The sequence below is a fragment of the Juglans microcarpa x Juglans regia genome, chromosome 6D (assembly GCF_004785595.1).
Source record: "Juglans microcarpa x Juglans regia isolate MS1-56 chromosome 6D, Jm3101_v1.0, whole genome shotgun sequence".
Lineage (NCBI taxonomy): Eukaryota > Viridiplantae > Streptophyta > Magnoliopsida > Fagales > Juglandaceae > Juglans > Juglans microcarpa x Juglans regia.
In genome coordinates, this window is record NC_054604.1 from 29476666 (window position 1) to 29497168 (window position 20503).

The 20503-nt window shown below is 36.2% G+C and overlaps 2 protein-coding genes across 5 annotated transcripts; one reads left to right on the top strand and one right to left on the bottom strand.

Annotated features, from left to right (window-relative positions):
• Nucleotides 1–6955: 6955 nt before the first annotated feature.
• LOC121235922 (RNA pseudouridine synthase 3, mitochondrial) lies at nt 6956–12426 on the top strand. Of its 2 annotated transcripts, none has more exons than XM_041132362.1 (9): nt 6956–7494; nt 7908–7979; nt 8257–8415; nt 8734–8781; nt 8875–8955; nt 10159–10275; nt 10412–10513; nt 10606–10764; nt 11908–12426. In XM_041132362.1, the coding sequence occupies exons 1-9, from the start codon at nt 7192–7194 to the stop codon at nt 12280–12282; spliced, it is 1416 nt and encodes a 471-aa protein (XP_040988296.1). In that variant the 5' UTR covers nt 6956–7191; the 3' UTR covers nt 12283–12426. The 2 variants fall into 2 exon arrangements, with proteins under 2 accessions (XP_040988296.1, XP_040988297.1); XM_041132363.1 differs by having other exon boundaries at nt 7426–7494; nt 8246–8415.
• A 422-nt stretch (nt 12427–12848) lies between these two features.
• LOC121234595 lies at nt 12849–20495 on the bottom strand. Of its 3 annotated transcripts, XM_041130592.1 has the most exons (12): nt 19941–20494; nt 19194–19357; nt 18903–18980; nt 18647–18726; nt 18179–18263; nt 17393–17812; nt 16596–16703; nt 14075–14142; nt 13829–13916; nt 13640–13711; nt 13505–13558; nt 12849–13284 (listed from the first exon to the last, which is right to left on the bottom strand). In XM_041130592.1, exons 1-12 carry the CDS (start codon nt 20371–20373, stop codon nt 13213–13215), a joined length of 1722 nt encoding a protein of 573 aa, XP_040986526.1. In that variant the 5' UTR covers nt 20374–20494; the 3' UTR covers nt 12849–13212. The 3 variants fall into 3 exon arrangements, with proteins under 3 accessions (XP_040986526.1, XP_040986527.1, XP_040986529.1); XM_041130593.1 differs by lacking the exons at nt 18179–18263; nt 18647–18726 and having other exon boundaries at nt 19941–20493; XM_041130595.1 differs by lacking the exons at nt 13640–13711; nt 13829–13916 and having other exon boundaries at nt 13134–13284; nt 19941–20495.
• Nucleotides 20496–20503: the final 8 nt, after the last annotated feature.

Below are 20503 nucleotides of genomic sequence, written 5' to 3' on the forward strand. Positions count from 1 at the left end.
TTAGGATCGCTATATGACACAAGAGCTCCTCATGAGGTGTAACCGTGTAGATGAAATTATGCATCGAATAACATGCAATAACAAAATATTATTGTCGTGTTAGAAGGTATGGGGACATTGCCTTCAAAATTTAAAAAGGCCTCTTCAACACACCCAAAGTTCGTTCAATGACATCCCGAATGGATGAATACCAATAATTAAATAGATATTTATATCTTTAGAATGTACGCTTGCCATAACGTTCAGATTTGTGGTACTTTACCCTTGGATACAACGGCATAAATTATTCGGTGCAAGGAAATGTAGAATATACTAAATAATAATAACTTGAGAATTTAGTAGAAACATTAATTTTTTACAAATATAGTATATAAAGATTATCACAAACTCCTATTTCGAAAATTAAATAATGTGTACAACTTACCGTCTAGAGGGTATGGATAATTGTTTCCCGGAAGCCTTAATGCATCGATTAATGCCCAAACATCATGGGCTGTACCCTCCCACCTGATATATACGAATGTGAATTTAATATCAAAATCACAGACACACAAAACATTTTGGGCAATCCGGTGATACCAATTTAAATATGCATTAGTTACTGAAGCAGCAAACATGCATCGATCATGACCTCATCCATTGTACTAAGACATTTTTGCATATTTTTGTTAAATTTGAGTAAACTTCAAACTAGTGTATTGATAAATTACAACATTTTTAAAGTGCACTTTCCACTCATTAACCTACGAAAGTAGTTCATGTAAAAAAACATTTATCCCAAATCATGGATAATGTTTGGGATTTTCTTGAATATAAGGCATTACCCCCGATCATCTGAGTTGGTTGAATCACTCGATGTGATAGGCGACATAATGCCTGCATTACTGCGTAGACATGTCAATTTACGGTTTTAACTGAATGTTGAAATCGGCCAGCCACATTTCATTAAACCACATCATATCCGATCGTGTAGCAAAACATTCTTAAGGCTTCCTCCACCGAGACCTCTCGTGAAAAATCAAGCAACACACTAAAATTTGAATATGAACGTCCGGTGGTAACAAAGGGGTAATGTCAAGCAAAAACTTCATCCACTGTGCAAAATTGCTAAAGGCTGCATCAGACCCATTGTTTGAACCCTCATCTTTATTGCACTTCACACTATATTCAGCGTACATCTTAGCATCCGACTCCATTTGAGCTGCAGCGCTGACGGCAATTTTTTGCAGCGCATTGCTAAGCTCTGGTGAGATTGACAGCCCAGCCAATTCTCTCCGTCGCCTATGAAAATTCCTCGGTTGCAACCCCCTCCATGAGGCAAGTCAATCATCTCGATGTCATCTAGATCAATGGCCAAGTATGTGCCAGTGCCCAACACAAGCTCTCAGGCCTTCAATTGATCCATCAGTCGCTGCTCCTCCTCTATAAAGAGGGGTTCCTGGGTTAAGGCATAATGCAACACCCATGTTGCGACCTATTGACCAAAAATCTCGCAGAGGACATTGTAGTTTTGACAACTGTAAGTCTTGAACTTTTTCCACTGGGGCCGGACCTAAGAAATGAAAAACAATTAAACGATTTTACTAAAAAAAGTAAAAATTATTTAGTCATATAATGAGACATGAATTTATTACATAATACAATAAATAAAAAAGAAACGTATTAGACCTAAAGAAGAGGAAGGTTACCTGACAAGCATTTGCCCAATGTTTTTCCGTACCAATTACAGTTTTCATGACAAGGTTCCAACCCATGCTTGCTTGGCCCATTAAATCTGTAAACTAGTGTTGTATCTTCTTAAGATGGGTGATTTTGCCCTTCACTTGTGATGAATCAACTGGCTTAAATACCAAGTTCATTGAGGCACGTGGCAAGTTGGATTGTGTCACGGTTGGTAATTTTGGACCCCACTAATTTACCCTCCATTATTTCTTGATACAGCATGTCGACTAGCATCTCCTCTAACCCACTAGCCCAAAGATCGCGATTACTTAGGACCTCTACGTCATCCATAGTATGCTGCTAATAGGCAACTATGACAATACAAATAATAGACAATGCACTTCAAGCCATATGAGAACGTATTGATATGCATCATATCCACGGTAAATGCATTCAACACAAAGATTTAAGTTGACTAGTTAAATGCATGTAATATATCAGAAGAGGAATCCAAGCCTAAAATGCGAGTAAATATTATTTGTAATGTAGTTGTACTGATTAATGTAATACATCGTATGAGGAGCTACTGGATGAGCATAAGAAGTATGGCTACAAGTTAAACATAGCAACTAGGAAAGTAAGTTTCAAAGAAGAATTGTCAATTGTCAATTGTCAAAACATAACAAGTACATACATTGTTTTTTATATAAACAGTGTATTTATTTTTTCAAATTGCTAGAAGTAAACCATAAAAAATACCTGGTGGCTTCCCTGGTAATCGGTACAAAGCTGCAAGTGCACAATATCGTAGTTTTATAGTAAAGTGATGAGAAGAGTATCGTCCTCAGGGATTGGTAACTTACTTTTGACAAATATTGAAATTATACTAATCTTGACTTTATTTAGAAAAGTCACTAAGATTTTTGTAATTGTAAATTAAAATAAAATTAATTCAAAGAGAATACTCAAAGGAAAAGAAAGATATTGTTCAAAGATCAAATCAATGGGAAAGAAAACTTCTAGGAAATCAATTTCACATAATCCTTCACTATGTTTTACTCATCTAACTAATTGAATTTAATTCTCTTTATTTTTTACCAAATCTCTACAAACATCCAAAAGCCTCTTTCGATAGTCAATTGAAAATTATTCTTGTTCATCATTTTACACAAGAGTATGCAAATTAATAAAGCAAGAAAGCAATAAGACCAATGATTTTAATACTACATAGGTTCATACAAGTCTTTCGATCTCTATAATTACCTATGCTGAAATATCCTAGATATATCCTATAATTCCCTCTTTCGACAGCAAATCACAAGATTAAAATCATCTAATTAATGGCCAGTTAAATAGAAGTAATAAGTTCAGAATAAATTAGAGAAACATAGAAGATAATTACTTCAAATTAACATAGAAAAGCAAGCATAGTTCATAACTAGATTACATCATTTTTCTAGAATTAAGAAAATTTAGTTCATGCTAAAAATTAAATTCAACATAAATGAATTCACCATAATTTTTCTGAGAGAAGAATATAAGAAAATGAACACAGAAAATGCTCCTCACAGTCTGCAGTGTCGTCCCTCGCAAGCCACAGCATTTGAAATGAAAAACTCCAAAGAAATGCCCCTCTAAAAAAACTCTCAAATTTCGTGCTAATGATATGCTTAAATAGGGTATGAAATAAACCCTAATATCTTCATATTTCTGCACACAAAATCGCCTAAATTTTAGTACTCAACTTGGCAGTCACGTACGTGCTTCAAAAGTTTGAATTTGAGAATCTGTATTAGAGACAACTTTGTAGCCCTTTAATATAGATTTCCAACGCATCAAAAATCGCATCAATATGATATTGGAGCGGAAAGTTATGATTAAAATACTAAAGTATGTCCATGCTGTCTGCTAGCGCGTTTTGGACTCTAATCCGAATTATTATCAAACCCCATCATTATCCTTCTTTGAAGAGTCCTACACTCATTGAAAGTTCTTAGGTTGTTCCAACGTGTTTCTCACTTGAAAGTCCTTTGAATTCGAATGGGTTTGGACTTGCTCTTTTATAAACTCTGAAATTAAATATAAAAATCTGCTCAAGAGTATCCTAAAATAAATAAAAACTCAATTCAAGAATACACATTAATTCCAATGATTTCTATTAACATTTTAACATTTTAGTCTAATAATAAGGTATTTAGACTAAAATTTAAAATTAAGAAGTGATAAAATATAAGAAATTATGCAAGTCATCACCTGGTCATTACCAAGCCAACAATAAAAACATGGTGGCTTTTTGGTATACGTTAACACCAATCTATTAAAAAATAAAATATTATCATAAATAAACACCAATATTATTTATAGACAAACACCAAAATATGTAATTGATTTTTGAAAGTTTGATTAAATTAATTTGTCACAGAAGAACTACAAATTCTAGAAAATGCCAATGAAAAAAACAAACATGAGAGAGAATTAGTGGATGAGTGATGTCATTTATATGTATATAGGACCCACTGTTTATTGAGTACACTTGAAGTATAAAACATTTACAAGAAGAAATGTACATCATAGAAGAAATCAAATTAATCAGCTAAAATCTGAGAGGGAAATCACAAGAAGAATGAATCATATCATAGATTGAGGGATAAAAACATGTGCTCTCCAACAACATCAAACCACACACACATAAAATAAAATATGTACTCTAACAACAAGAAGTATTTTTGGATGAAGACACTAGTTACCATTGCAGTTCAGAATGTACATACAATCCAACATTACGTATTAAACATACAAGAGCTACTCTCAAACCTGCCAGTCACTCGCTGTTTCCACCATAAGCAAATTCTATTTTTTCTAAAAAATGCTCAGTTGCAACTAATATCAGAAACAAAGTAATTGTAACCGCATCAAAAACCTTTTGAAAAAACACTGTTGGAAGATGGCACAACAGCAACAGTCAAACTAGTTATGTTCAGTGGACCTCTGGTAGTGCTAAGCAGCCATTTTGTACTTCAAAACTCCCAAAATGCAATAAAAGATGGCACAACGACAAACTATCTAACATGCTCGACAAAATTCCAATAAATTAAGTACGGTGCAATTTAACAAAATGGGAGTGGATTGTTGCTTACTTGGTATGAGCGGGTCTTGGGAGCCATGCTTGCTGATTTCTTCAACGGCATAGGTCTTTGGCGAAGCTTCATCATGGAGGAGCGCCGCTTTGAGGGATGAATGCTGCAGGGAAGATGGATTTGTGCTTTCGGCATAGGTGCTTTTTTATAAAGGGAATGAGGTTACACCAAGTGATCCACAACGGTACTCCACTTTCACTGTTTGCATTTAACAACTGATCACGGGTTGTGTACAAATGAAAAATAAATTGGCAGATTTGATTAAAGTAAGAGCATAAGGAGCAAGGGATCAGTTTTACCATAGGCTAGAAGTGAGCATAGCTGTTTATTTACCATGCCAAATGTAGGGGATGTAGATACACTGTGTGAGCACGTTGCTTGCAGGAGTTTATCTACCATGCCAATCTGTTTTCGTTCCCACTGTTCCACAGTCATAACAGAATAGCTGTGTCGGCAACAATCTTTGTCGTTCAATGTAATTCGATCATTGTGTGGCTGGCAGTTGCAAAAAAAATGATGAACACTTGGGTTGGTATGAGAGAGAGGTGAGTCGAGCTTTAGTTTCATGAGGACAATTTTTTCAATTTTATGCAAGTTTGCTAGGGATAATGAGATTGGGGAAGGGGACGATTTTTGACGGGAAAGAGAAACAAATAGATGGAATAACACGCAATAGAAAAAGTTACTTTTAGTAGTTGTGAGTCTAGTGAAGTTTAAAATTGAACTGCACTCAGTGAAGGCTTGGTTGTGTGTTTGAATGTTGAACGAAGTTTAAAATTGAACTGCACTCAGATGCTTCAAACACATCCAAACGGGATAAAACGTGGTTTTGTAAGGTTATATGCTATACTTTACTATTCCTCATAGAAAAACAAAAGATTTCAATTCAAATATTTAACATTTTGCCAAGTCAATATTTTTTTTATTTTTACTTGAAAATAATAATGATAATTTAGAAAATTTTACGCACTAAAATATATTTTTTATCGTGTTAACTAATTACAAATAATTATTATTTTAGAATTTTTTACACAATAAAATATCCCATCGTAATTTATTTTTTAAAATTCACTAAATGATATTTACAATCTCATGTAAAAGATTAAGAACGTACATTCCAAGGATTAAAAACCGCGATTCACACTCCACAAAAAAAAAAAAAAAAAGTATGGTGTACTATGAGGAATAAAATTTTTCTTTTTATTTTAAAGGGAGAATATGTGAGTTAAATTAAAGAACAATTATACTCAATAGTTTTGCACTATACACCTATTTTTATTTTTTATTTTTTAATTTTTTCATTCATCAAATGTGTGATATAAAACTGCTGAGTAGAAGAACTCTAAATTAAAAGTCATTCCACATTGTTTTTTTTTTTTTTTTCTTTTGATAATTGAAGATCATCCATTAAATCAAGTCCTTACAAGAAATTGCATATCAAGCGAAACAACTTGAAATACAAAAGGACAAAAATCCCACCATATAACTATATTCTCTGCATGCCATGCATGTCTTGCTAAAAGATGAGCAACCTTGCTACCTTACCTATTTACGTGCAAAAATGGCACCTTCTGAAAATTCTAAATCAATCTTCTAATATCATTAAGAATGTAAGCAAAATTAGTTAAGAATTCTAAAGAAAATTTCAAAACTTTCACAAAGAGAAGATCAGTTTCCAGCATAAGCTTAGAAATTCTCTATTGAGAACAAATCTGTAATCCTCTTAACACAGCCGTCCTTCTATAAATTCTGTTACTATGGTCATGTTTATTAATTCTTAAATTAGTTTTTATATTTTAAAATAATAAATTCAAATATTAGTAAACCACATTAGGATGCGCAATGGAGGGTACGAGGTCATATTAAAAAAAAAAAAAGATATAATTTTTAAGTCTAATAAAATGTATTATTAAAAATATATTTTTTTTATAAATTACATATTTATCTAAAAATAAAAATAAAATTTCTCAAAATAAAATTTTGTTTATAACATTTTCAATATGATAATTTTGTCTTTAAAATCATGCATAAAGAGAGAAGGTTGCCCTGTTTTAACAGCAAACACAGAGCTACTGCGGCGATCAGTAAATCTAAATAATAACATAAAAAAAGAAATAATATAAATAATAAGCGCAAAATTGTTTAGAATACTTTCCCTAAAATGTTCTCTATCTGCTCTCTTGGTCTCCATCCTCTGGCAACATCGAAAGAACTCGGCGCCGGAGAGGCTTCCCTTATCCTCCAAAGCGTTGATGCGGCGGTACGGTGCGGTGCCGTAAGCTGTCAAAGAAACCCATCACTGTCGTAGAAGAGATTGCACGGTTCCCTAAAAGATTCGACACCGTTTCTTAAAAATTATACGTTCTAAAAGCTGCTTAGCATATGTGAGAAAATGTGGAAAACTATTTTTCATCGGCTTGTTATTATCAGGCACTACTCTAGGATCTCTCCTCCGCCACCCGCTTATGCTGAATCAGTAATCCGGGTATCCAACAACATTGCCAAGTTGGGTGGACCAAAAGAGGGTCCGAAGCCTCGGCAACTCCTGTCTTTGCCTCCATTTCCTAGTCACCCCTTGCCCGTAAAGAATTCGGCCAGCGGTCAACCTGGTCGCGTCACTGCTATCAGCTGGGTCAAGTATTATTTTGATGAGATCCCCGGCTCTGCAATTTCGTGTCATTTCAACAAAGGCCTTGTGAGCATTGTGATAATTTCTTATTAAAAACTTCTGCGGTTAATTACTCTGGGTTATGAGGAATCATGATAAAGTCGTCAAATTTATGCTTCAATGTATCTTTTGCCCGTGCTTTTTTAGCTCGGACGAGCACGCCACAACTAAATTTGCGGAAAAAGAATGAGACAGGGAAATGTGGAGTGTCCTTTTGTTTTGATTTGGAATATATGACGATGGAATTAATCATGTTGGGGGTGGGCTGATTTTAAATCATATCCTGTATATCTGTACTGACTTTGATGGAATGAAGTATTATTCATATTCAGTTGGGATGTAATCGAATGCATGGGGGGGGGGGGGGGGGGGGGTGCTTTTATTAGATTTCTTCAATTCGAGTATATTCACAGACTTGTATGCTTTTCCTCTTCTTTTAGGTCCAGATGGAATGCCCATGTTCGAAAGACTCATATGTTGACGAGGAAGGACAAATGAAACCGATGAGAAAGGTGCGGATGCATAAAGCCAATCATAATTTTCATTATGAACTTTGTGTGGGTAAATTATCACTTGGGGAAGTTCTTGATACGGGTATTGATACAATACGTTAGAATACCTTCCTAACCCAAGAGTCATAAACTGTGGACTTAAAGACATTGATCTTGAACTTGCGTTCTCACTTTCCACCATATTGCTCTCTCCCCACTTTATTTTTCAATTCTATTTGTTGGCCGTATGCAATTTTATGTGGGTAACTTCATCTGCAAACATACAGCTGACCTACAGATCAAACATAATGAGGTCATGGAGGCCGGGGCAAGAGTTTATATACCTGTATCGGTTGCTGAGACGAGGATTTCTAAGAGATTTGACACTATACCAAGTGGGACACTATATCCAAATGCGGACGAGATACAGTACTTGCAAAGGCTTGTCAAGTACAAGGCACGTTTACATTTAGCTCCTATCTTGTCTCCTTTCATGTTATTTGAGTTGATTCACGGATAGTCCTGTTGTTTGCCTTTTGAATCCCTGATACCACTGATTATATATAGATGCGTATGGGTTTGTTTGTGGGTTTATCTCCTATGCTTATAATCTTGACTCTTTTCAACCTTGGTGAGATATGATGTTCCATCTCACTCTACATTTTCTCTGATTTCTTCTTTGAAATTCTGTATGGTTACATCGTTTGGTTGGTTCTGTATTGTTTGTGCAGTTGTGCTCATATTGATATATGTTATTCGGTGGTTGGAATTTCAGGACTATGCTATAATTGTGCTAAACAAGCCCCCGAAACTTCCAGTTAAGGTTTGTATCCTGCACTCCTATTCTTTGTGGTGCTAGATTGTTGTTTAAGCATATTTTGTTGCCACTTGATCTTATATGTAATTATTTTCTCAGGGGAATCTGCCAGTTCATAACAGCATGGATGCATTGGCAGCTGCTGCTTTGTCTTATGACTATGATGAGGGTCCAAAGTTGGTAAGCTTTTAGTTTGTTATGATTTCTTTGCTTATCAAAAAATTATTACTGTGTAAGAAAGTTGTAAATAAAATTTGAAAAAAAGACTTTGCATTTATTTTATTAGTAGTGTTGCTGCTTTTCTGTTGGTTAATGATGGTCCATATGCAATTGCTTCAGTTGGTAAGGAAGTTAGTTGAATAGGGTAGTGACTAGTTGAGGAAGAAGATATGTGCTATATTTGGTGTTTAGGAACAAAAGAATGTTCCATGTTTCAATTTTGTGGTTGAATTCTTTTCATACACACATATTTTGAGGGGCGAATCTGATATGTTAAAGGTGCTACTGGCCCCATTTAGATATTTTTAATACTTTTAGAATGTCTGAAATAAATGTCCAATTCCGAAAATCTCCGGTTCTGATAACTTTCTTGTATTCGCGTTTTTAAAAGCACAAGGTTCTTAATGAAAATCGTGTCACCTTTGATATTAATTGGGAGTCATTTTATAAAGATCAAATGTTTTACCGGTCAAAAAAACATGATTATTAGATATGCTTTACTAAGCTGCAAATAAATAAGACTATTTGTTTTATTAAATAAGTTGTTTGTGAATAGAAAATTATGATCGATTATTTAAACGATACAACTTGTATAACTTTGTATTTATTGTTTTTATGGTAAAAGAATATAAATTTACAAAGAGGAATTATGAGTTTAATCATGAATAAATAAAAATTAAGATATTTGCAAAAACTCAAAGTTGGCTTGTCATACTTTATGGATAAAGTTATAGAATAATATAAGTAATCTATTTAGTCAAAATTAAAATAGCTCGTGAACAAGCTCATAGTTGTCTGATAAATAAATGAATTATTCGTAAACATAAAATATAACTTGGCCATAAGCTCAAGCTCAACTCATGTTTAATCACCCACTACTCATTCGAACTCGAGTCCTCTATGCAGTATTACTGTTTTTTTAATTAATAATCATGCCATTTAAAGCAGGATATTAAATCTTTTTCAGGGCATTTCAAAAGTTTTGCTGTGACTTATAAAAAAAAAAAAAAGGTTTTGCTGTGATAATACTTTCTCTGTTTGCTTCTAGAGTCTTTCTGGCTTGCTGCTTACGATTCCACTACCAATTCAAATAGTTATGTTTCAAATCGTTAGTTCTCTTTAGCAGCTTTTCTGTTTGCTGATTCCATAGAGCTATTTTGTTAGGTTCATCGTCTTGACCGAGAGCAGAGTGGCCTTCTCTTGATGGGGAGAACAAAAGAAAGTGTAGATCATCTTCAGTGGCTATTCAGTGACGTTAATAAAGCAAATTCCTCCTGTAAGGTACTAAGACCCAAGCTACAGATTGTATACGTACAGTAGGGGTGGTGAATGTGACTTCTAGCATACGATGGGGATAAATAGCTTAATGCTTATAGTTTTTTAGTCTTAAGACTAATACGCTTATACCTAATCTTAGGCTTGGAATGATGCATGTGAAGCAACATATCAAAGGTACTGGGCTTTGGTCATAGGCTCACCCAGGGAAAAGGAAGGCTTAATTTGTGCTCCTCTTACAAAGGTCTCTGTCTGTGTCAACAATTATACTTCCAGAAATGGATTCATCTAAAACATGTAACAACTTGAATGTATTTCTATTGCTATCAATTGCAGGTGCTTCTTAATGATGGGAAGACTGAGAGGGTCATCTTGGCTCATCAATCAGGTTTGGAAGCTTGTCAAGAGGCCATAACTGAATACCGTGTTCTTGGTCCAGTGATAAATGGGTGCTCATGGATTGAACTACGTCCACTTACTAGCCGAAAGCATCAGGTACCTTGTCACATTCTATCTTGGTCTCTCTCACGTACACATAGGGCAGTGCCCTTACTTCTTAAGTAAATATTTAAAGTCAAAGGCCAAATCTTAGTCTTAATTTCTTTAAGGTGTAACATCCTATTGGCCATGTATATTAATTAAATTTACACAACGGGGAAAACATACTTTTCATTTTTTACCCTTCAACTAATAGGCATTTTACACTTTTCACCCTAGACTACCAAAGCATACTCTGCAAAACTTACCCTTTGCACCATTCAATTAGCAAATAACGATAAATATTAAATAGCACCCCCTCCAATTCTAACCGTTAGGATGAATGAAAACTGGGTAAAAACTAAAAATAGGTGATGTGGCATAATCATGATAGTTGAATCTTAACCATGTGCATTTTAACTTTTTAGTGGTTTGTGTTTGATGGATGAAAAATAAGTGAAAATAGGGGATGTGACAGTCTTGACTGCTGAATCTTAACAGTGCGCATTGTAGCTTTTTGCTAGTTGAAGGGATCAATGTCTCAATTTTGGTAGTGTACAGTGAAGCGTACATCACCCATTAGTTGGAGGGTGGAATACACTTTTCACCCTCTACATGTTATGCTCATGAGAGTAAGGGTCTATAATCATCAGAGAACCGAGACTAAAAAGTTTTTACATGTATATTTGTGCCAATTGTTTATGTAATATTACTAAATTTTTTTATCGATGTTTTCCTAGAGGGTTTCAACATCAAAGATGTAGCATACGGTATACCTGATAACTTAATTTTTCTATGGTCATAGAAGTTGAACTTGCATCACTTACAATTATTTTTTCCCTTGAAGTTGATTTCAATTATTCATATAGACTGGTAAAAAGACGTTCAAGTGTGAGGCAACCTAGGGTGTTTAAAATTCCAGTTGTTCAAAATAAGTTTTGGAGTTGATTTACGATAAAGCATTTAGAGATTCATGGGTGTTTTTCAACCTTGCATAATTAACCATTATCCAACCACTCGCTCTCACCTACTCTATGGAACAACCCCCTCCCCCTTCCTTTTCTCTTTACGTGATGCTATGTGATCAGTGAGGCCAGCATCTGCTAATGGAGCTCTTGACTTCTGTATCCGGAGGATCTAATTTCAATCATCTTATTACAGCTCCGTGTCCATTGTGCTGAAGCTCTTGGCACTCCAATTGTTGGTGATTATAAGTATGGTTGGTTTGTTCACAAGAGATGGAAGCAAATGCCTCGGGCTGATATTGAGCCAACAACTGGGAAATCTTACAAGTTGCGAAGGCCAGAAGGGCTGGATGTTCAGAAGGGAAGTGTTTTGTCTAAAGTCCCTTTGTTACATCTGCACTGTAGAGAGCTTGTACTTCCCAACATCGCAAAGTTCCTTCCGGTATTGAATCAAAAGTCAGAGAACCTGCATCCTGCACTTAGCTCGAGGCCAGATCTCCTTCGGTTTGTGGCATCAATGCCATCCCACATGAAAATTAGTTGGAATCTTATGTCCTCCTATCTGGTATAAGGAGGCATGAAAGTTTTTGTTCTGTAGAGCAATGTATCTTACTATAGATCGATTTTGGGGGTGAACTCCAACTGTTTCTGTAATTTTAAGTTGATATTATGATTCTGAAGCTTTGTGAATTAGATTTCAATAGTAGTTTCATGCCCGTAACATGAGTAGTTTCTCCTTATCCTCATGAATGGTTTCGTTTTTCAACGAGTTTGCCGAGCCAGTGTCAGTAGTTATCCCTAGATACATGCTCCAATCTAGATGAAATGTGTTGTAATCTACTCATAACTGAATTTCGGGGGATTACTGGAACAAGATTTACGAGGCCTACATTTTGCTCTTCTCTTTTCTCATGTCTAGTAACCGGTTGACCGATGCCCGATAACGCAGCACCATAAACAGTGCACTGGCCTAAAAAATGAAGAGCACGGGACAGGAGAAATCCATTGTCCAATGAGCCGGTTTGGATTGAAAGATGAGTTGAGATCACTACTATTAAGATCATCTCAACTCATCTCACTACTATTCATTACTATTGACAAATTTCAACTCACAAATACACTAAAGTGCGAAGTAGGTGGTAAATATGGAAATCTCAATAAAGAATAAAGCCGATTCAAAATTTACATCATAATAGCTTAATCCTCGAATAGGTGCTGCCTGAAATTCCTGGAACAGTCTTTATCTGTGTGCAATAACCCAATACAGACCTTCTGATTCCACCATCCTCCATTTCCACAATCTTGCATAGATGAAATTATTTTCCTGGCATGTTCATAATGGTTGATGTTTGGCATCGTTCAGGTAATATGTAAGGCGAATGGTGACTGCTCTTCGATTGATCCAAGCAAAAATTATCTTTTGGAGTGGAGACATCCAATGGATACAGCAATGCAGACAAGCCACGAGGAGGATACTTGAGGAAAATAGCCTACCATGTGTTTAAATCTGCTCGGCAGGTTGGGAAAGCAGTCTTTCTGCCTCGTCGTTTGCTTCAGCTTGTAGTCTCCATCTCTGTAAAGAAAACCAAATATCAATAAGACCAAAAAACAAAAAAAAAAAAAAAAAAAACACGAAGGCATGCAGGTTACAACAGTGGAGGACTTCTCTACATAATTTTTTTTTTTTTGATAAGTAAAACTTCCAGCTCTACATAAATTTTACAAAAACAATTTCAATTAGCCTTGACAATTGGTAAAAAAAAAAAATGTATTTCCAAGTGGAAAGAACATACCTCTTCAAGATTTTCTAGCTCCATTATTTGTTGTATCTGTTCTGCAATACTTTCCTATAAATAAGAATGATGGAGTTGGATTAGATTACAGTTTTCAGATCAAGTTATAGAAGTAGATAATCAGGTTTTGCGCACCGCATTGCTTGCTGCTTCAGCAGCAAGTACATCAGAGTCCAATTCTACTTCGATTTCAATCATAGAAGAAATCTGTAAAATGGATGGCATCATCACACATCAATTTATACTTTGGAAAACAAACTTTAATGAGATAATTAGTTGGGAGACTGGGGGTGGGGTTATGGTTTTTGTCATATAGGAACATACTCTTGCGAAGCTATCAATTAGTTCAATCAGTCCCGTAAGGGAGTTTTCCAAGCCTTCTCGCACTCTTTTGACTCTACTTTTTCGAGCGCTAAAATATAACCAAAAATAGTTCAGAGACCACACTTCAAATAACAGAGATCTCCAAACCTATATACCACACTAACATTCAAATCAAATTCAAGAAATAATGAATCAAACAAATAGATTAAAATTATGCAAATAAAAATAATGTTAGGAGGGTTTCACCGATAAGAAGGTTCTCCCACGGCAGAGATTTTGTTCTCCAGTTGGCACATCCGAGCCAACATCCAAACCTACACAGAAAACAAATGAATCTCTCAAATGGAACTTCAAGCTACTTCGGTGTAAAAGGATTTTAACCTTGCAGGATTCTCAATGAACCGAATTCAGAAGATTCCAAGAGGATGATAACAACTATTTTTGGTATTTTCTTCAACTATGAGTTGTTGGACATTTTCAGTATATTTTAAGATCTATTACTAGTTTGAATGATTTTTCAAGCTCATAAGCTCTACCCAATCGCACCACCATCTTCAGATGGTGTTACATGAGACGCTGCATAAGTAACATGTGAATAACGTTAAACTTTTGAGCACATATGTATGGAACAATTCAGTGCAGCTAAATTTTTTGTAGAGATTTTAATTTTACAAATATATTTAAAGCATAAGAGTGGATGGACTTCATGTACATAATCTTGATATGCTTGCTAGTCTATTTGGTCAAGATTTAAGACTAATGCCTCATTTGTTTTCGCAAATGAGATGAGATGAGTTGAGATTAAAGTTAAAAGTTGAATAAAATATTGTTAGAATATATTTTTTTAATATTATTTTTGTTTTGGGATTTGAAAAAGTTGAATTGTTTATTTTATTTTGTGTGACAATTTGGAAAAATTGTAATGATTAGATGAGATGAGATGAGTTGAGTTGAGTTGAGAGGAGTTATGAAAACAAACGAGGCCTAAACTCATGAGCACTGTTTCACAATATAATTGCTTAACAGGAGGCATGTCCATTAACCGGAGACATCCTTCATTTTTGAAAACCCAGCCATTTTTTTTTTAATGTCAAACATGATTATTGAATACAAATTGGAATTGAAATGCATTTATTACAAGGCTTGCCAGGTGAGAAATTTGAGTAGGTTGGCAAGTATTCTGGATTGTTAGGTTTCTTCTTTGCCGATTAGTTACCTTGGGCTTCCCTTGGGGCTACGTTCAAGGCCAGTACAGTTTGGGATGGGGCGTTGGAGAAGGTAGAGAGAAGGTTGGCAGGTTGGAAGATGTTGTATTTGTCAAAAGGGGGAAAATCACCCTTATTAAAAGTACATTGTCTAACCTTCCTACTTATTTTCTGTCTTTATTTCCCATTCCGATTGGTGTGGCAAACCAGTTGGAGAAGTTATTTCGAGAATTTTTGTGGGGAGGTATAGGGGAGGAAGCTAAGTTTCATTTGGGTAGTTGGGGTAGGATTTGTACTCCTTTGTTATGCGGTGGGTTGGGGTTTCAAAAGTTGAGTATTTTTAATAAAGCATTACTAGGAAAGTGGTTGTGGAGGTATCATCAGGAGTGTGATTCTTTGTGGAGAGCTGTGATTGATTCTAAATGCGGGAGTGCATGGGGAAAAAGAGGGGGGGGGGGGGGGGTGGGTGGGTTTCTAAGGTGGCAAGAGGTACTTATGGTGTCGGGGTGTGGAAAAATATGAGGTTGGGATGCTTTTGTTAAACATGTTATTTTTGTGGTTGGGGACGGTTCTAGAATTCGTTTTTGGCATGATCCATGGTAGTGGTAGTAGGGCTCTTTGTGCTGTTTTTCCAGATTTTTTTCATATTTCTCAGAATCCGGATGCTTCTATGGCCGACTTTTTGGATTGTTCTAGTGGCTCTTCTCATTGGAATGTTCTATTCTGTAGAGCTGTGAATGCTAGGGAAATGGGGGCTGTTTCTGAATTGTTTGGTTTATTGTATGCTACTCAGCTCGGGAGGGATTTGAGGGATAAGATGGTCTGGATGCCTACTGATAACAAGAAGTTTCAGTTCGTTCTTGGTATAAGACACTGTCTAGGCCGAATGGGGTTCACTCTTTTCCTTGGAAGAGTATTTGGAAGAGTAAGGTGCCTTAAAAGGTTGCGTTCTTTGGCTGGTCTGCTTCTTTAGGGAAGATTTTGACTTTGGATAATCTCAGGAAGCGTGGATTAATTGTTTTGGATTGGTGTTTCTTATCAAGAAACCTGGTGAATCAGTGGATCATCTATTATTACATTGTGATGTGACCAGGTTGTTATGGTATTAAGTGTTCAATAGGTGTGGTTTGCTTGGGTGATGCCTAGGAGGGTGGTGGACCTTTTTGCTTGCTGGAGAGGTATAAAGGGTAATGTGCAGATTGCTGCTGTTTGGAATATGATTCCTTTATGCCTTGTGTGGTGTATTGGGATTGAGAGGAATGGTTGATGCTTTGAAGATATCGAATGCTCAGTGGATGAACTTAGATGTTTTTTCTTTAATTCCTTATTTCAGTGGGCCTTGGCTATTGTATTTAATGGAACTTAGTGTCAATGATTTTCTTGTTTCTTTTTCTAGCTCCTGACTTGTAATAGGTTCAGTTTTTGTATACTTGTGTACTTGGCTTTGCTTTGTTACTTCCCTCAATAAAATTTTTATTCATAAAAAAAAGGCTTGCCAGGGCGTACATGCAGATCATATTGAGATAAAAGTTGCAATGACAACAACTAGCATGGAATCATACCTCTTTTTCAGCTGCTTCTCTTAGGCCCTTGATGCGAGTCTGGAGCACATCATATTGGGATAGAAGTTGCTGCTTGATAGCAATTGCATCCACAGATCTTTGAGGAAGCTGACATCAATGAAGAATGGGTAGATGAATTTTTTTAATACATTCCATTAGGAAAATCTCAGGTGGACAAAAATAAAGAGAAAAAAGCAAATCAGAAAGGGAAATGAAAAAAAAAAAAAAAAAAAACAAGGGTAAATGAAACCATTTTAAAGGTTGTCTACATACTGATACCCCAGTTTACCGTCTGAAAAAGTGTTGCTAGCTTGATTTTAAATATGCAATAAACTGGTTGGTGCTATGCTCCATAAGTTTCAACAGAAATGAAATCTGAGAGAGATGAGTATATTTGAAGGAATCCGCTACCCATGATTTGGGAAGGTTTAATGCTATATTTAAACTTATTTGCACAATATGATATGTAAGAGGTACACATGTACAGATTACAACTAAAAAGAATCATCTTTAGTCAAATTAAAGAATACTGAATTTCTATCACAAATATTGATGTTCTTTCACGACAAACATACAAGTAATATGGAGCAGTGTACTCCCATTTCTTTATCCACTTGTTTCAAATGCCAGATACAGGAAAAGGGGAAAGAAAAGCAGATACATATGAAACTAGAGATTATTAATGCCCTAAAGAGAATGAAAGAGCCAAATGGTGGCTTTCATAGAAACTCGAAATCTCAAGAAAGACGAGAATCTGAGAGGGAAATGTGATATTTGACAAAATAAAACAAGCTTACTTGATTCAACTGGGGGAAAACAAAAGCATTTAAAGTAGCTCCTACAGCAAGTGATGCAACTGCAGCAGTCGAAAGGAACTGGGGCAAGCTGGGGTCAATAATCCCAGAGGCAGCATCACCAGTGGCCAAGACAGCAAGAAGAGGAAAGAGGATGGATGGGTTAAGTAATGATGAGCTTCCTTCTTTTAGTGGAGCTCTTAACAATGGTGAGTCCCGGCCATCTTTGTGGTTGGTCAGATACAGAGGCTCCCCAGGGTAGAAATTGGGAGCTTTTGGACTGAATTTGAAGGGACCTACCTCCCTATAAAGATTGGATGGAGCTGCTACAGCAATGGTAACCCTTTCTCCTTGTTGTGCTGGGAGATCAACAGTTTCTGTGGCAAATCTGTGCGTTCGTGCCATGCCTGAAGGAGTCTCTACCTGAGATTTGGAAGGGTAAAGTATTATCAAATGAGGTGTGGAGGGAAGAACAAGGCAAGTGCAGCTAAGGTTGTCATTGATGGGTATGATATTTTTTCAGATGTACTAGAGGGAGAAGCTCAAATGTTGTCGGCATATTGCACTGACAGTCTCTTGCATATTCGGTGATTGGCAATAAGTTCATGTACCAAAGAATTTCTGTTTTGGTTTAGCTTCTTGCAACTTGCAACTTGCAAATAAAAAATAGGTAAGCAATGGGTCAGGCTTGCATGGGTATAATGACTAAAAGCAACACAATACACATGACTACTGATTTGAAAATTGGAAAGAATATCCAGTTAAACATTCTAAATTGAGAATCTATACCACGATAGAATGAACAGCAGAAGGACTACTTTGCTTCATTATTTGCAGTAATCTTAGCCCTCTTTTCCATGCTGGAACATCCACGCTGCGTTCGGCAGGAGGATATCCTTAGAAGCAGTGAAATATCCCAGGATTAACATCATGCACAACTATATTCTGTGATCCACATAGAATTAAAATGTGCCAACATATCTAATGCTTATAATATTCCAAGAAATCATCTCATTTACAAGTGAATATGGCACCATATTCACTTTGAATTGAAAATAATGATTTATTGCCATCACAAATAAATGGAATCCAAATAAATTCCTGGCTATTGCCAGTGCTAACCTATGGAATACAAAATCCATTGTGTAAATTGAGTGATAGAATGGAAGCAATATAAACAAAAACAACAGCAGCACTAGAATTATGGAAACAAATTGATAAACTTTATAATAAATAAACAAACCAGATGGAACCAACCTGATTTCTTCTGACTCAATACTAACTATATCACCAGAAATAAGTTCGTACTGGTAGCGGCACTTTGCACAAGATACAATCTGCATAGAAGTACAGTGTGTACCTTAAACAAGTGTCATTCAGTTATCAACTCTTAGCATTATAGGTGCACAGCATGTGTGGCATGAGTAGAATTATTTTCTATCAACTATTCAATCCTGGGTATTCCCCCATCAAGTGAGAACCAGATCATTATTGAAGCTTTTCTGTCTATTACCTGAATACCATGTTGGGGTTGTGCAACAGCAACAGCTATCGTACAACTTGGACATCTCACAACCTTTCCAAAAGGGACCTGAAAAGGATCAATTGCAGACACGTCAAGTCAATGACATTACAGTCGGGGCTACTCCCATTTCCAGGCTACAAACAGCGGAAGGCCATTTTTTTAGTTGAGTTAATAACAAGGATATTTCCAGTAGAATGCTAAATGCACTAGAGAGATGGGAGCAGCCAGCAACTATGAGTTAGGTAAGAGAAAAGGAAAAAAGAAAAATTGGCTTCATACCTCCTCGCCAGGTGATACTCCCACTTGGCAAATATCTTCAATTATCCTAAGAGCATCCGAAACCCTCAATGACACTGCAAGACCCTGAACTAATGATGTGTAAACATGCACATCTGGTCTGGTCCACCTCCATCTCTCAACAAAAGGGGTGGTTTCATCAGTACCTGCCCGTGTATACTTATCAACAATGTAAAAAAATATAAATCATACAATAAGAGATACCATATGAAAATGCTGCAAACCCGAACGTGACATTTTGTACCGCAAATTCTTATAACAACCCGAATGCAACAAATATATTCTATAATCCAGCAATATCATTTAGACGGGCTCCAAGTCAGATAATAAAGCAAGATGTGACTCCCAATTACCTTGGGACACAGATAATGTATCATGTTCTATTTGTTAGAATATTAATTGAGCGATTAATTCACTCTTAAGCTTTTACAAAACTGGTTATCATGTATTGGAGCAAGTGACCCCTTTGATCTTACTCAATTCTACCTCCCATTTAAATTCACATTTTACATAAGGTTAGGCTTTTAGAAAAACTGGTAATATCACTACAAAATCATGGCCAGAGCATCAGATATATATCATCAGCAGCAAAACAATACAGCCCTAAAGATCCGGAATCAATCAAAAACTTATTGTAAATTGAACAATCTAAGTAACAGCCGAAGCTTTCATTAAAGAATAAAAAGTATATATTTAACACAAGTTGTACAACATAAACCTCGTACGTACCATTATCGAAACTCGCACGCATGGCATAGAAAACGGATAAAGCCAACTCCGCATTGTTACGCTCAAGCGCGGCCGATACAATCAAGCGACAATCGTTAACTTCCACAACACCTCCACTCCTCCCAGACTTGTCAGCAATAATCTCCAATGCTTCAGTGGCATCCTTAGCACCTGAGACCTTAGCAAGCAAGTCCCCGTCCAGCAGCTGCGAAACGAACGAGTCCACAGACACCCCACTTTCGCTCTCACTCAGGGAGGCTCTAGTCTTGAGGGCCTTAGAGAAGCTAGCAAAAGTTAAGGAATTGGTGGGGCATAGTAAGAGAGGAAAGATAGAAGTGCTGTTGTTGTTGGGAAAGGTTTCAGAGACTTTGGGGAGGGAAGGAGAGGGGTGGGAGAAGAGAGAAAGCCAAGGGGAGCCCAAGTTGAGTGTCATTTTGGTGGTATTTGAGGTTGGAACGAAAGAGAAGCTGAAAAGTGGCAGTTTTGATGCCTTTAGTAATATAGGTGTGTTGGCAGTTTTTGAGGATAAAGATTAGGAACGAGAGGCCGAGGACAAGTGGAGA